General features: G+C 35.0%; 1 protein-coding gene across 1 annotated transcript in view; it reads right to left on the minus strand.

Annotated features, from left to right (window-relative positions):
• Positions 1-17,735, minus strand: part of LRP1B (LDL receptor related protein 1B) — a 2,108,848-nt gene that overhangs the window by 371,631 nt on the left and 1,719,482 nt on the right. Inside the window, exon 42 of the mRNA XM_066345498.1 lies at positions 11,191-11,380. Coding sequence (XP_066201595.1) covers positions 11,191-11,380 — 190 coding nt within the window. The remainder of the gene's footprint in view (positions 1-11,190; positions 11,381-17,735) is intronic.

The following is a 17,735-nucleotide window of genomic DNA, read 5'->3' on the forward strand; positions in this document are numbered from 1 at the left end:
CTCAAATAGTGATTTCATTAAATTGAGTCAGTTTGATGCATGGTGCGGTTTTATTATAATTAGGGACAAAACAGTCATCTTAAATTTTCTACTAACTGCAAATAGACTCTAAGTTATTTTATTTTTTTATTAATTTTACTACGGTGACATCAATAAATCAGGGTACATATGTTCAAAGAAAACTTGTCCAGGTTATCTTGTCAATCAATCATGTTGCTTATCCATCACCCCAAATCAGATTGTCCTCTGTCACCTTTTATCTAGTTTTCTTTGTGCCCCTTCCCCTCCCCCTTTCCCTCTCCCTCTCCCCCCACCCCCTGTAACCACCACACTGTTATCAATGTCTCTTAGTCTGGCTTTTATATCCCACTTACATATGGAATAATGCAGTTCCTGTTTTTTTCTGATTTATTTATTTCACTTCGTATAATGTTATCAAGATCCCACCATTTTGCTGTAAATGATCCGATGTCATCATTTCTTTTTATTTTTTTTATTTTTTTCATTTTATTATTATTATTTTTTTTGTATTTTTCTGAAGCTGGAAATGGGGAGAGACAGTCAGACAGACTCCCACATGCACCCGACCGGGGTCCACCGGCACACCCACCAGGGGCGATGCTCTGCCCACCAGGGGGTGATGGTCTGCCCCTCTGGGGCGTCGCTCTGCCTCGACCAGAGCCACTCTAGCGCCTGGGGCAGAGGCTAAGGAGCCATCCCCAGCGCCCGGGCCATCTTTGCTCCAATGGAGCCTTGGCTGCGGGAGGGGAAGAGAGAGACAGAGAGGAAGGAGGGGGGTGGAGAAGCAAATGGGCGCTTCTCCTATGTGCCCTGGCCAGGAATCGAACCCTGGTCACCCGCACGCCAGGCCGATGCTTTACCGCTGAGCCAACCGGCCAGGGCCCGATGTCATCATTTCTTATAGCTGAGTAGTATTCCATAGTGTATATGTATCACATCTTCTTTAACCAGTCATCTATTGATGGGCTTTTTGGTTGTTTCCATGTCCTGGCCACTGTGAACAGTGCTGCAATGAACATGGGGTTGCATGTGTCTTTACATATCAATGTTTCTGAGTTTTGGGGGTATATACCCAGTAGAGGGATTGCTGGGTCATAAGGTAGTTCTAGTTTCAGTTTTTTGAGGAACCACCATAATTTCTTCCATAATGGTTGTACTACTTTACATTCCCAACAACAGTGAATGAGGGTTCCTTTTTCTCCACAGCATCTCCAACATTTGCTATTACCTGTCTTGTTAATAATAGCTAATCTAACAGGTGTGAGGTCGTATCTCATTGCAGTTTTGATTTGCATTTCTCTAATAACTAAAGAAGATGAACATCTTTTCATATATCTGTTGGCCATTTGTATTTCTTCCTGGGATAAGTGTCTGTTCATGGCCTCTTCCCATTTTTTTATTGGATGGTTTGTTTGTTTGTTGTTGAGTTTTATGAGTTCTTTGTATATTTTGGATATTAGGCCCTTATCTGAGCTGTTGTTTGAAAATATCATTTCCCATTTAGTTGGCTGTCTGTTTATTTTGTTGTCAGTTTCTCTTGCTGAGCAAAAACTTCTTAGTCTGATGTAGTCCAATTCATTAATTTTTGCCTTCACTTCTCTTGCCTGTGGAGTCAAATTCATAAAATGCTCTTTAAAACCAAGGTCCAAGAGTTTAGAACCTATGTCTTCTTCTATGTACTTTATTGTTTCAGGTCTTATATTTAGGTCTTTGATCTATTTTGAATTAATTTTAGTACAAGGGGACAAACTGTAGTCCAGTTTCATTCTTTTGCATGTGGCTTTCCAGTTTTTCCAGTACCATTTGTTGAAGAGGCTTTGTTTTCTCCATTGTGTGTTGTTGGCCCCTTTATCAAAAATTATTTGACCACATATATGTCGTTTTATTTCTGGGCTTTCTATTCTGTTACATTGGTCTGAGTGTCTATTTTTCTACCAATACCATGCTGTTTTGATTGTTGTGGCCCTATAATATAGTTTGAAGTCAGGTATTGTAATGCCCCCAGCTTCATTCTTTTTCTTTAGGATTGCTTTGGCTATTCGGGGTTTTTTATATTTTCATATAAATCTGATGATTTTTTGTTCCATTTCTTTAGAAAATGTCATTGGAATTTTGATGGGAATTGCATTAAATTTGTATATTGCTTTGGGTAATATGACCATCTTGATTATATTTATTCTTCCTAACCAAGAACAAGGTATATTCTTCCATCTCATTATATCTTCTTCAATTTCCCTTAACAATGGTTTGTAGTTTTCATTATATAAGTCCTTTTACATTCTTTGTTATGTTTATTCCTAGATATTTTATTTTTTTTGTTGCAATCGTGAAGGGGATTAATTTTTTTAGTTCGTTTTCAAATGTTTCATTGTTGGCATATAGAAAGGCTATGGACTTCTGTATGTTAATTTTGTATCCTGCGACCTTACTATATTGGCTTATTGTTTCTAGTAGTCTTTTGGTGGATTCTTTGGGGTTTTTGATGTATAGGATCATATCATCTGCAAAAAGTGATACCTTTACTTCTTCTTTTCCAATATGGATGCCTTTTATTTCTTTGTCTTGTCCAATTGCTCTGGCTAGAACCTCTAGCACCACATTAAATAATAGTGGAGAGAGTGGACAACCCTGTCTTGTTGCTGATATAAGGGGGAAAGCCTTCAGTTTTGTGCCATTTAATATGATGTTAGCTGATAGTTTATCATATATGGCCTTTATCATGTTGAGATATTTTCCTTCTATACCCATTTTGTTGAGAGTCTTAAACATAAAATTGTGATATATTTCATCGAATGCCTTTTGTGCATCTATTGATAAGATCATGTGGTTTTTGTTCTTTGTTTTGTTGATATGGTGTATTACATTAACCATTTTACATATGTTGAACCATCCTTCAGAATCTGGGATGAATCCCACTTGATCATGATGTATTATTTTTTTTATATGTTGTTGTATTCAATTTGCCAGTATTTTGTTTAGTATTTTAGCATCTGTATTCATTAGAGATATTGGTCTGTAGTTTTCTTTTTTTGTGCCATCCTTGCCTGGTTTGGTATGAGGGTTATGTTTGCCTCATAAAATGTGTTTGGAAGTATTGCTTCTTCTTCAATTTTTTGGAAGACTTTCTGTAGAATAGGAACCAAGTCTTCTTTAAAGGTTTGATAAAATTCGCTGGTATAGCCGTCTGGGCCTGGACTTTTATTTTTGGGGAGGTTTTTAATGGTTTTTTCTATTTCTTCTCTACTAATAGGTCTGTTTAGGCTTTCTGCTTCTTCTTGACTCAGTCTAGGAAGGTTGTATTGTGCTAGGAATTTATCCATTTCTTCTAGGTTTTTGAATTTAGTGGCATAAAGTTTTTTATAGTGTTCTACAATAATTCTTTGTATATCTACGATGTCCGTGGTGATTTCTCCTCTTTCATTTTGGATTTTGTTTATATGAGTTTTTTCTCTTTTTTCTGTGGTAAGTCTTGCCAGGGGTTCATCAATTTTGTTGATATTTTCAAAGAACCAGCTCCTTGTTCTATTAATTTTTTCTATAGTTTTTCTGTTTTCTATTTCATTTATTTTTGCTCCGATTTTTATTATCTCCTTTCTTCGGCTGGTTTTGGGTTGTCTTTGTTCTTTTTCTAGTTTCTTAAGGTGTGAAGTTAAGTGGTTCACTTCGGCTCTCTCTTGTTTGTTCATATATGCCTGAAGCGATATGAACTACCCTCTTATCACTGCTTTTGTTGCATCCCAGAGATTCTGATATGTCATATTGTCATTTTCATTAGTCTGTATATATCTTTTGATCTCTGCACTTATTTCTTCTTTGACCCATTCATTTTTTAAAAGTATGTTGTTTAGTTTCCACATTTTTGTGATTTTTTCCCTCTTTTTTGCAGTTGAATTTTAGTTTCAAGACTTTATGATCAGAAAATATTCTTGGTACAACTTCGATTTTTCTGAATTTGCTGATGTTGTTTTTGTGGCCCAACATATGGTCAATTCTTGAGAATGATCCATGTAAACTGGAGAAAAATGTATACTCTGTCACTTTGGGATGAAATGTCCTGTAGATGTCTATCATATCCAGATGCTCTATTGTTTTGTTTAAGGCCAATATATCTTTATTGATTCTCTGTTTGGATGACCGATCTAGAGCCGTCAGCAATGTATTGAGGTTTCCAAGTATGATTGTATTCTTGTCAGTTTTTGTTTTAAGGTCAATCAGTAGCTGTCTTATATATTTTGGTGCTCCTTGGTTTGGTGCATATATATTAAGAATTGTTATGTCTTCTTGATTCAATGTCCCCTTATCCATTATGAAATGGCCATTTTTGTCTCTGAGTACTTTTGCTGTCTAGTAATCAGCATTATCAGATATGAGTATTACTACACCTGCTTTTTTTTGGATGTTATTTGCTTGGAGCATTGTTTTCCAGCCTTTCACTTAGAATTTGTTTTTCTCCTAGTTGCTTAGATGAGTTTCTTGTAGGCAGCATACAGTTGGATTTTCTTTTTTAATCCATTCTGCTACTCTGTGCCTTTTCATTGGTGGGTTTAATCCATTTACATTTAGTGTAATTATTGACACTTGTGAGTTCCCTATTGCCATTTTATAGATTGCTTTCTGTTAGTTTTGTGTCTTGTTTGATCCCTCTCTTTCGTTTTTTTATCTTTTGTTTTTATTTGGTTGTATTCCATACATCTTTCCTCTGTTGCTATCTTTTTTAAATCATGTGCTTCTGTGGTGGTTTTTTCAATGGTGGTTACCATTAAGTAATGAAAAGGGTTTCTACCCTGTTAATTGTAGTGCACTATATTGTGAGTACTTTTGTACTCCATCATCCTTTGCTACTGTTAATCTCCATCCTCTCCACCCCCCTTTTTTTCTTGTTGTTGTCACAGTTTAAATTTGGTTTTATTGTGTTCTTCTTGGAGCTTTTACTTGTGCCTTTGTTTTTGTTTTTTTTTTTTTGTTTTTTTTGTTCTCTGTATCTGATTGGAGAACCCCCTTTTGTAATTCTTGGAGTGGGGGTTTTCTGATGATAAATTCCCTCATCTTTTCTGTATCTGTGAATGTTTTTATTTTTCCTTCATATTTGAAGGATAGCTTTGACGGGTATAGTATTCATGGCTGCAAGTTCCTCTCTTTCAGGACTTTAAATATTGAGGTCCACTCTCTTCTAGCTTGTAGTGTTTCTGTTGAGAAATCTGGTGATAATCTAATGGGCTTTCCTTTATGTGTTGTATTATTCTTTTCCCTGGCTGCCTTGAGAATTTTTTCTTTGTCATTGGTTTGTGCCAATTTCATTATGATGTGCCTTGGAGTAGGTTTGTTGGGGTTAAGAAAACTTGGAGTTCTGTTTGCTTCTTGAATTTGAGGCTTTAATTCTTTCCACAGGCTTGGGAAGTTCTCATCTATTATTTATTTGAATATGTTCTCCATTTCATTTTCTCTCTCTTCTGCCTCAGATATAGCTATTATTCTTATGTTATTCTTTTTGATGGAGTAAGATATTGATAATTCTTGTAGGGCTATCTCATTTTTTTTAATTTTTGAGTCTCTTTCTTCTTCTCTCTGTTATGCCTCAAGTTCCTTGTCTTCCTTTTCACTAATCCTACCTTCTGTCTGGCCTGTTCTATTAGCTAAGCTTGTTACCTCGTTTTTCAGCTCATGAATTGAGTTTTCGTCTCTGTTTGATTTGTTTTTATAGTTTCAATTTTCTTGGTAATATATTCTTTGTGTTCATTGAGTTGTTTTCTAAGCTCCCTAAATTGCCTTTCTGTGTTTTCTTGTATATCTCTGAGTATTTTTAGGATTTCTATTATAAATTCTCTGTCGTTTAGCTGTAAGGTTTCCAATATCTTAAATTTTTTCTCCATAGATTTTTCCTCATCTATCTGTGTTACCTCTCTTTCTTTTGTATCCATGATATTCGATTTTCTCTTCCTTAACGTCATCTGAGGGTGGTTTTGTTGATAGTTTTAATGAGATTTAATAAAGAATTAAAAGTTAAAAAAATAAAAATAAAAAAAGAAAAGAATTTTAAAAAAAAATAAAAATTAATAAAAAAGAAAGAAAATTATTCCCCTCCTCATTTTTTCCTCTCCTCTCCTATCCCCTCTTTCTTGAGAAAATTTTGTGGTGAACTGTGAATTATATGGTGTTAAATAGAATAAACTATGCCCATAATGGAGGGCCTGAGTTGGGGAGAAGTATTAATGGGGCAAAAGAAGGGGGTATGGACCCACAAAATGCAAATAAGGAAAAAAGTTGTGTCAAGAATAAAATGATTTGCTTTTAGGTGTTGGTTGACTAAGAGATATGATGAGAGGAATAAGAGGAAAACAGGAAAATGGGACGGGGAAATTCAAAAATTACTATTGTATTTAGTGGAACAAGAACTAGATAAAATGGAGAGCCAGGGTTGGGAGCACTGCTAGTGAGTTAAAAAAGCGAAGTAAAAACCCCCCAAAATGCCACAAACATAAGTTTGAGTCCCAGATAAGATAATTTGTTTGTTATTGAGGATTGAATGAGAGGAGATGTAAAGGAGTAAGGAAGAAACTAATATAGAGGGAGAAAAGAAAGAGAGAGAGAGAAAAAGAGGAAACCACTAAAAGAAGAAAAAGAAAAGAAGGAGAGAGAGAGAGAGAGAATTAAGGGTTTTGGAGTTCAATCCTCATAGACTGAAAGGACTAAGAAAAAAAAGATAATGGGAGATGTAACACTTATGGGTAGTGTAGTTCAAGGAGAAGAGAGAGTAAGACCAGCAGAGAATTAAACGACCAAACTGGAAGAGGAAAAAAACAAAATCAAGACATGAAGATAAGAGAAACAAATGAACAAATATAATAAAATGGGATAGGTTATAAAGTCTGTGGATTATTCTTGATTTTGAGAGGTTATCTTCTTGCTTTTTCTTTTCTCTCCCTCTTCCTGGTCGGCGACTCTGTATCCCGGGTTCTGTCCCTGTGGCATGCTCAGGTAGAGGTTTGCAGTTGATAAGTCTCTATGGCGATGTCATATATTGGGCTTCAGTCTTGTTGGCAGTCGAGGCTCATTAGCATTTGTAGGCTCCGACAGTGAGAGAGTCCGTGTTCCCGGTGCCTCTCTCCTAGTCTTTCCTTCCTGAATTAGTAGCCTGATAATCCAGCTATGGGGTTGCTGCTGCCTCTGCCTGGATAGTAAGAGGCTCAAAGAGCTGGCAAATCACCACTCTATTCCCACTCAGCACAGGGCTCTGCGTAAGGCTCAATCAGTCAGAGCTGCTAGCATAATCAGGCGGGGCTTCTGCCCACACAAAGGCCTCTGACTCTGCCTCTTTGTCGGGTAACACAGGCGCCCACTCCCGGAGCTCTAGGAGGAATCTCTCGCCCACTATCTGCGTGCATGGACCAGGAGATCGGGGCGAATGGCTGCCCCACTTGTCTTTCTTTGTGTGGATTTGACGCGAGTGCTAGCTTGTATTGACTGGGTTGCCACAGGCACAGTTTTTCCTCGGCTTGGATCTCCGTGCTACAGCCTGGTTCGGCCATTTGTGCTGTGGCCTGGTTCTATTCACCCCCTTTGCCCGCCTTAGTTTCTATACTCTCAGTTCCCAGTGAAAGCAGCCCTATTTAAGTTAGTGAGGAAGGCGGAGTATTTCTTACTTCCTATTTCCTTCGGGATTTGATTATATATTTAGCCAATTTTTTGCTCGACCATACCTTTGGGTGTATTGTGGAACATCTAGAGGCTCCAAGGATAGATTTTTCTGTTTCTGGTTGAAGATCTTGTTGAGTTTTGTGGGGGGATATTTATCGGTATCACTCCCTACAGCGCCATTACTCTGACGTCATCCTACTCTAAGTTATTAATATCATGTTTTTGTGGGTCCAATATTACCATTTTGGATATTGTTCTTAACCCATTTCTTTTCTTTGGTGAAAACCTAAATCATGCTCTTTTTCCAGGTTTGGTTTTTATATTCTGCATCCCCCTTTTATATGTTTTAGAGAAATATAATTACTATACTCTTACATTTCTTTAGTATCTTTTTTCTTTTCTCTTTTTCTCTGTGTAATTTTTCTACAAATTACAATGTTTTTTTCTGGAATTCTAGGAGTTACTCTATTCTTAAATATAATATTTGTTATTTAAATATTTTATAAAATGCTTTAAATCAGTGTTCGTCAGAATATTTTTTGATGAAGTCCTAGAATTCACTGGAAGCCCTTAGAGGTCACTGGAAAGTGAAAAGGCTACAGGGTTCCAATATCCAAGCTCTATTTCTATTAAAACATCTCTTCTGTCTCCTTTAGGATTGTAACTAAGAATTTAATAAATTAGATGTTGCTGCTTAAAAGATAATATAGGGAGGAAGGAAGGAAGGAAGGAAGGAAGGAAGGAAGGAAGGAAGGAAGGAAGGAAGGAAGGAAGGAAAAAAGGAAGGAGGGAAGGAAGGAAGGAGGGAAGGAAGGAAGGAAAAAGGGCAAATGGGAGAAGGGAAGAAAGATAGAAAGAAGGAAAAGTACAAGGAAGGGAGTGAGGCTGACAGGAAGGCTGCCTTAAATATTTGAAAAAAATATGCTTAATATGTACTGACAAAGAAAAACTACTTGAAATAATATTTCATATTTACAGCAAGATTTCATATATTATTTATTTGTATAATCATTTAAAGGCAATGTAGAATTATAGCCAAAATAATGATTAAATATGTATTTTGAGTATTATGCAAAAACATATTACTGGATAATATTTAAGTTCAAAACCAAAAACTTTCTGCTTGCTAATTTAAAAAAAAATAACTCCCACTAATTGAAGAAAGCTAGGTCATCTATGTTTCTTATTAAAATATTTCATAGCATTTTTATCTATTCTTTGGAACATAAAAATATTCTAAGTACACAAGTATCAAAAATATTTTGTCCTATGAATTGGCACATTTGAAAAATAAAGGAATTATACTTTCTTGAATTTTGAAGTAATTTTATCTATGCACTGTGACTTTTAAAATGAAAATCATAGTTAAAACACTTTAAAGTTATGGATATATTGTAAGGTATTAAACACAAAAAATTATCTGCAATATTTTCCTGGATTGCTATTTTGCTAACTTCAGAAGTTTTGATGTGTTAGTGTTCCTTTAATCTTATCTATTATTTCACAGATGAACAGAAACCAGAGAGCTTGAGTAATTAAAGTTATAGAAACAGAACCAACTTTTTTTTCTTTATTTTTTAGCAAGAGAGACAGAAGAAGAGACTGATAGGGACAGACAGACAGGAAGGTAGAGAAATGAGAAGCATCAATTCTTTGTTGCAGCACCTTAGTTGTTCATTGATTGCTTTCTCATGTGTGCCTTGACTGGGGGGTGGGGGGAGAGGGCTGCAGCCGAGCCTTGACCCCTTGCTCAAGCCAGCGACCTTGGGCTTTAAGCCAGTGACATTTGGGCTCAAGACAGCCACCATTGGTGTCATGTCCATGATCTCATGCTCAAGACAGCAACCTCAAGCTGGTGAGCCAGTGCTCAAGCCAGTGACCTCAGGTTTTAAACCTGGGTCCTTTGTGCCCCCACGCTATTCCTGTCTTCACTGTGCCACAACCTGGTTAGGCCAGAGCTGAGTTTTAAACTCAAGTATTTTAACTTTCATCTAGAATTTAAGATTTTATTTGATTTTATATTTAAAAATTTGGGTTTATTCTTTTTGTTTCAGATATCTGTAATTTTTTTTTTAATTTTATTGCATTTATTGGGATGATTGGTTAATAAAATTATATAGGTTTTAAGTGTAAAATTCTATAATACATCATCTGCATATTGTATTGTGTGTTCACCACTCAAAGTCATCTTCTTCTATCACTATTTATCCCCTCTTCATTCTCTTCTACCTCTCCCCACCCCTTTTTTATCTGGTAATCACCATAGGGTTGTCTGAGTCTATAAGTTTGTTTGTTTAACCCGTTCAATTTTTTAATCCAGCCTCTAAATCCCCTCCCTTCTGACAGCTTTTAGTCTGTTCTCTGTATCTATTCATCTGTTTCTATTTTGTTTGTTTATTTTGTTCATTAGAAGATTTTACTTTAAATTTTCAGTTAATCAATTAACATACCAAAGTGATTTATAGGTAACAATGTTATATAGAATGATAAAACTTACTTTTCATAATTTAAACTTTAACTACATATAATTTTCCATTAAAATATTATGGCATGCTTAATTCTAATTTAAAGTTTACTACATGCAAGATAAAAATATAATTGTAGGTTATATAATAAATAATTATAGCACAAAATACTTATCAATGAAAACTAATCATATACAATATGATCAGTGAACTCCATCATGTTTATTTTAAAACTTTTTATACCTTTCTAAGGTCAACTGTAGGAAATTCTTCAGCTGAACCATCGAGATCAATGTAGCTGATTCAAGTACAGCTTGTTTAGTGATAGGACAGAGGTGTGAGTAGACCTAGCTCTGCCCCAGGGATCTGAAGGCCTGTGTACATCTGAAGGCCTAAGTCATCAGAACTGTGAGAGGTCACCCTTTTTTCAACTATAATCTCTCAACCTTCAGAGTCTTTACTTATGAGATGAAGATTTTGCTTTGTTTTATATTTGCTCTATATTATAGTCTAAACATTTCTCTTCTTATAAATTCTTAGTAAGTATTATTATAAATGCCTGCATATTATATAATCCAATATATGTGAACTACCTACTCGGTTGTCTAGTTTTTAACATTGAGAGTTTGGTTGAAGACAAGATTTGTTGTTTGTTTTCCTGGTATTTTAATTAGAAAGATCGCCAGTTTTTAAAATTACTAAATTAAAATACAAAACACATTTTAGTTTTAAATTCATGTTAATAGTCTTATTTTGTTAATTAAAATATCAATCAACCCTAATATCTTCTTCATATACCTTTTCCAGCAAAATATTGTCTGTTTTCCCTTTCATTATTTAAATTTGTTTTTACTGGATTTCTCATGAAAGTGATACCTAGCATCAAAGAGTTCAGATTTTCATTATTCACTTTTGCTAGGCTTTTGTAACAACTAGTGCTACATACTGTAAAAAGAGAATTTCAAAGGAAACCTTTATTTTTAAAGCTAATTCATTTTAAAATTAACATAACTTTGATCATCTTTGACTTAAAAGTTCAATGAAGAAATAAAAATAAAGTGTTCTTTACTTTTGGCATTCATCCAGCGCTAGCACGTGGGGATGGTCGTCCTCTGCCATGGTGATGACAGCCTCCCTGTCAAATGCCCCAGGCCGAGTCTGGTCCACTGTGTGTCTGGTGATGGATGAGGTGGTGGAACTGGTCCAGTATAGTGTATCCCAGGCTCGGTGATAAGCAAGTCCTTCGACAGAACCCACATCTGACAGAAGAATGAATAAATTTATACTTTCATTTACAAAAGGCTTGGTTTCTGGACAGAAAAAGCATTTAAAATATATATGTATATTTATATGTTATTTTACTACTTATTCACAAACTCCCCAAAATAAAAATATAATAATTGTGATACTTATAATTGATAGCTGATTCCACAGAGCAAAATTGAGCTGTGAACTGTTCATTGGAACAGATTTTATAAAAAGATGTCATTAAAGACTTGAATCTTCTTATTCAAAAAAAAAACAAAAAAAAAAACAACTCAGTTAAGTAATTGTCTTTTATTTAGAAAAACTGTGGCTGCTTTTTATTTTCATATCTTAAGTACTAATTTTCAAAGGATACCCAGTGTGCAACAATTTAGAGGAACTTTTGAAAATCATATGGCACAGATGCCATTTAGGTATTATAACCAAAATGAGTTTTCCCTTGATATTATGTCTGAAGATGTCAAAGGAAACAAACATCAAAAATTGTAATAGTATCAAGAAGTTAAAATCTAAGTCCACATTTGCAACTATCAGACAGTGGTAAGAATTTTAATGAAATAATGTAGGAAGTTCTTTGATTCTATTCAAATAATATGATATAAAAACAAAAGAAAATAAACTTAACTGCTAGCTAAGAAATGCTTTAAATGTAGTTGGAGAAGATAAAAATCAGTGCATAGATTCTAATACATAACAGTGACAATGTGAAAAACAAGTAATTGTTTCTTAAAATAGTGTTTTCAACCTCTAGGATAACATAGAGTAGCTGTTTTATTTTTCATAGAAGTGCTTGAGTACATATTAAATATAAACAAATTATTATACTTTTTCCTTCATGTTATCTTTTTTCCTTTGAATTATTACTCTTAGCATGTTAATTTGATAAAAATATGTATATCTTTGTCAGTTATACTAAGAAATTAAGATTTAACAGTCAGAGCCTTTCTATTGTCTCTAAAAGGACTTATTCAATTTTTCTAAAAATAGGATTAAAAGAGTTATTTTCAGATTTAAAATGGAAACTATTTAGTTAGGTGATCAATAAGATTTAGTGGGCATGAATAACAATATAAAGCAATTTAGACTGTATTTCTTTTGTGTGTGACAGAGACACAGACAGAGAGAGAGACAGAGAGAGGGACAGACAGGGACAGGCAGACAGAAAGGAGAGAGGTGAATAGCATCAATTCTCATTGTAGCACTTCCGTTGTTCATTGATTGCTTTCTCATATGTGCCTTGATCAGGAGGCTACAGCAGAGCGAGTGACCCCTTGCTCAAGCCAGCAACCATGCACAAGCCACCAAACCTATGCCCAAGCTGGTGAGCCTGCTCCCAACCTGGTACCCTCAGGGTTTTGAACCTGAGTCTTCTGCATCCCAGTCCAGTGCTCTATCCACTGTACCACCACCTGGTCAGGCAAATTGGATTTTTTTAATGTGACTAAATTTTTGTCATTTGCCTATTTTTATATATATAAGAGAAAACCCACAAATAAAAATTAATAGCTGCCATTTATTGAATACTTTCTTTCTGCTAGACACTGTGTTTATTGCTTTGCATACATCACTTTACATTATGTGAAAATCAACTCTGTGATGTTGATTTTATTGTTTCTCTTTTACTAAGGGGGAAACTAATACCTATAATTACAGAACTGATAGTGTTAAAGCAAAAATTTAAATGCAGACTGTTCTTCTACCAAAACCCTATATTCGTTAGCACTCTTATTTAGAGATGGGTTAACAGCACCACAATTTAGAGATGAGTTTACAGCACCTAGGACTAGCCTTCATCCACACCAAACTGGAACAAAAATTGATTCATTATTTTTAAATTGGCTAAGTCTGGATAAATTGTATAACCAGTAATTTACCATGATTAACCTTCTCTGTCACAGTAAAAAAAAAAAAAAAAAAAAAAAAAGATTGTAATAAATAATGTGAATGGGTAGTATGGACACTTAGACCAGAGAGGATGGGAGAAAAATTATAAAACACAATCATATTAAAACCTATTAAGCTGTTTTTAATCTGAATCATAATGTGTTCTTATTTGAGGTGAATAGGTTGGAGGTTGACAATGGCCAAAATTATTTCAGTTATTAAATGATAAACCATCCATTCCACAGTTGTTGGGGTTTTTTGCATTATTAAATCACTTAAGAAATAAAATTAACTCTGTTAGTAGTATAAGCAATGTTACAGGTCTTCATAATTCATAGCTAGAATACAAAATGGTATAGCTTTAGAAAAATTGAACCAAATCAGGACCATCAATCCATCCTCACTCTATATTTTTCCCTTCAGCTGACATTGACAGATCTTCTTTGTGGCAACTTCTTCCTACAAATCAGGGAGAAATCACTCAGTATAGCCACTGAGATGAAGTCGAAGCTTCTTTTCCATGGCTGACATAGTTCCAGGGTTACTACAGTACATAATGCATCTCACTGTCCAGGTACAATCTTTTTTATTTATTTATGTAATAGATGACAGTCTGACAGTACACTTAATCAGAATCTGGTGCTACATGTTAAAATATTTCAGTAATATATTTCTTTCTCAAAAAGAGATTTTATTCTTTATAATCATACTTGTTATTATAACACCAACTAAAAACCTATATCAAATTTTAAAAATCATTGGCCCTGGCCAGTGGCTCAGGGCTAGAACATTGGCCCTGCATTTGGATGTCCCAGGTTCGATTCCAAGCCAGGGCACACTGGAGAAGAGCCCATCTGCTTCTCCACCCTTCCTCCTCTCCTTTCTCTATCTCTCTTCCCCTCCTTCAGCCAAGGCTCAATTGGAGCCAAGTTGGCCCGAGTGCTGAGGATGACTCCCTGGCCTCTGCCTCAGGTGAAAGAATGGCTCCAGTTGCAATGGAGCAATGCCCTAGCTGGGCAGAGCATCGCCCCCTAGTGGGCATGCTGGGTGGATCCAGTTGGGCACATGCAGTAGTCTGTCTCTCTGCCTCCTTGTTTCTCACTTCAGAAAAATACAAAATAAATACATAAATAAAAATTTAAAATCATGAAAAATATTTTACTTGAGATAAATTAATATATTTGTGTCCATTTTATGATGATTTAATACAATATGGGGACATGTAGCATATATATATTCATACACACACACACACACACACACACACTAATGTTCTTGAATCAGTTGAACAGGTACAATAAGAACTTTGAATTATTAGTCCTGGAAGATAATCATGTAGTTTGAAAATTAAAGTAAAATACCTATCTATCCAATCAGCCAGTCCTGAAATATTGAACACAGTAAATCAATATAGAATTAAACATTCTTGGATCTCAAGGATATAAAATAGACATAATTAAGAAAATAACTCTAAATAGTGCTAATTCAGCAGTCTGTAAATGCAATGGGTACCTAGTAAAAATACCATCTTCTCCTTCCACCCACTTACAAAATAAAACAGTCCTGTTTCCTTCCACCCCCTCTGATCAGATAATTGGATTTGGCTAAGCATGGATGAGGTTTTAATATGCTTTGATAGAAGTAAAAAGAGGAGGTCAGCTCATCAAAAGATACAAGGCAGGAAAATAACTCAGAACCATTGCTAAACCTAATTTCCTGAATTCAAGTTTTCACAGCAATAGGTGAAAAAATTGATCCTACTAGTCTGGCCCATTGACACTGACCACTACTCTGATGGCTACTCAGAAGAATTCACAGAGGTTACCACTGAAATAGGAACAACAGCTCCCTTCTGCCTATGCAATGTCCTGAAAACAGGATAAGAGCTTATGAAATGGAAAAGGAAGAAAAAGATGTGCTCAGGAGGCAGCCATATGTACAAAATATTGACATTCATGTGGCTGAAAAACAGTTACAAATAAATCCTGTTGCAAAGTTAACAGGAAATAATATTTATCTCAAAAACATGCTATAATTACAAAGTGTCATAATGGCTTCCCTTGTTGAACTTGTACTAATTCCAAATTCATTGGCATATTTTCTAAAGCCAAAAAGTATCAGAAAGCTTGCTGTTTGAAGATCGGTACATACAGAGCATAAAATAAGAACCTTACAATGGATACAACATTTCACATTTATCTTAACTTTGTAGTTTCCAGAGAGGCAGGATCCTGTGTCCAGTTCACAGTATAGAGTCTGATGTTGAACTCTACATAGAATTCACATGGCTAAGCTGCACTTTAAGACTAATAAAACATTACTTAAATTTTACTTAAATCTACTCTTCCCTAAAAATACTTTAATAACTTACTTTCTCATTCTTTCTCTCTCTCTCCTTCCTTCCTTCCTTCCTTCCTTCCTTCCTTCCTTCCTTCCTTCCTTCCTTCCTTCCTCCCTTCCTTCCTTTGTTCTTTCCTCCCTTCTTTCCTCCATCTCTCTCTTCTTCCTTCCTTCCTTCCTTTCTTTCTTTCTTTCTTTCTTTCTTTCTTTCTTTTTTCTTTCTTTCTTCTTTCTTTCTTTTTTCTTTCTTCTTCTTTCTTTCTTTCTTTCTCTTTCTTTCTTTTTTCTTTCTTCTTCTTTCTTTCTTTCTTTCTTTCTTTCTTTCTTTCTTTCTTTCTTTCTTTCTTTCTTTCTTTCTTTCTTTCTTTCTTTCTTCCTCCTTTCCTTTTTTCCTTTCCTTTCCTTTCCTTTTTTCCTTTCCTTTCCTTTTCTTTCCTCCCTTCTCTGTCAGAAAATGTATAGCTCTTCTTGTGTTCAGTCTCCCTCATTACAATGAACCTATACTTTACTTGGCTGAGTTAAAGGTTTCTTTGATAAAATCAAAATACTTTGATCATTAAAATTCTCAACAAACTAGAAAGAGAAAGTGATTCCCCCAAATCATAAAAGAAATCTATAAAAAAACCCAAGGCTTATATTATACTTAGTGGATAATAAATGAAACTTTTCTCATATGAACAGGAATAAGACAAGAATGCCCACTCTTACACTTTACAGCATTGAAGATTTAGTCAGGAAAATTGGTCAAATCGATAAATAAATGAATAATCAAGTTTAAAAAAGAAATAAATCTATATTGGCTGATGACATGTATACATACAAACTCAGAAACTCATAAAAAAATTCTTAGAATTATAAAAGCTTCAACTAGGCTTCAGGGTAAATAGAATAACTATTCAGTTGTATTTCTATACAGTTTCAATGAATAATTCAAAAATATAATTGAGAAAACAATTGCATTTATAATAGCATCTAAAAAAATAGAAAAGACAAGACAGGGAAATAAAATCAGGAACAATTTTAACAACAACAAAAAAATGTAATCCTAGAACTATACACTGAAGACTATAAAGTATCAAGTTTAAAAATAGAATGATAGCCCTGGCCGGTTGGCTCAGTGGTAGAGCATTGGCCTGTCATGCAGGATTCCCGGGTTTGATTCCTGGCCAGGGCACACAGGAGAAGCACCCATCTGCTCCTCCACCCCTCCCCCTCTCCTTCCTCTCTGTCTCTCTCTTCCCTTCCTGCAGCCAAGGCTCCATTGGAGCAAAAAGTTGGCCTGGGCGCTGAGAATGGCTCTATGGTCTCTGCCTCAGGCACTAGAATGGCTCTGGTTGCAACAGAGCAATGCCCCAGATGGACAGAGCATCGCCCCCTGGTGGGCATGCTGGGTGGACCCCAGTCGGGAGCATGTGGGAGTCTGTCTGACTGCCTCCCTGTTTCCAACTTCAGAAAAAAAATACAAAAAAAAAAAGAATGATAACCCATGTTCATGAATCAAAAGACTGAATAGTGTTAAGATGACAACAGTTTCCAAGTAGACAATATTGATTCAACACCAAAATCCCAGCTAATCTTTTTCCAGAAATTGAAAAACTAATTGTAAAATGCATATTGGAATGCAAGATTCCAAAAATCGCTGAAACAATCTTGACTGAAAAAGAGTTAGATGACTCATACTTCATGATTATAAACTTACTACAAAATTATAGTATTCAAGACTGTGTGGTAGTATAAGTATCCATATAGATCAATGGGAAAGAACTGATAGTTCAGAAAAAAAGCATGTTGTTTATATTAAATTGATTTTGAAAAGAATATGAAAAAACTTTAGTGAGAAAAATAAATCTTTTCAACAAATGGTTTACAACAACTATCAATATTAATATATATCCACATGCTAAAGAATAATACTGAGTTCTTTCCTCATACCACAAACAGACACTCAAAATGTATGTTATTGGACCTAAATATATTTATAAAAGGTAAATGAGAAAACTCTTAGAATAAAATGTAGGACTACATCTTCATAACATTGGGTTAGGCACAGCCTTCCTTGTTATCACTCCAAAAGCACAAATGATTCAAAAAAAAAGTAAGTTGGACTTCATGGAAATTAAAAAC

This window comes from Saccopteryx leptura, chromosome 7 (genome assembly GCF_036850995.1).
Source record: "Saccopteryx leptura isolate mSacLep1 chromosome 7, mSacLep1_pri_phased_curated, whole genome shotgun sequence".
NCBI lineage: Eukaryota > Metazoa > Chordata > Mammalia > Chiroptera > Emballonuridae > Saccopteryx > Saccopteryx leptura.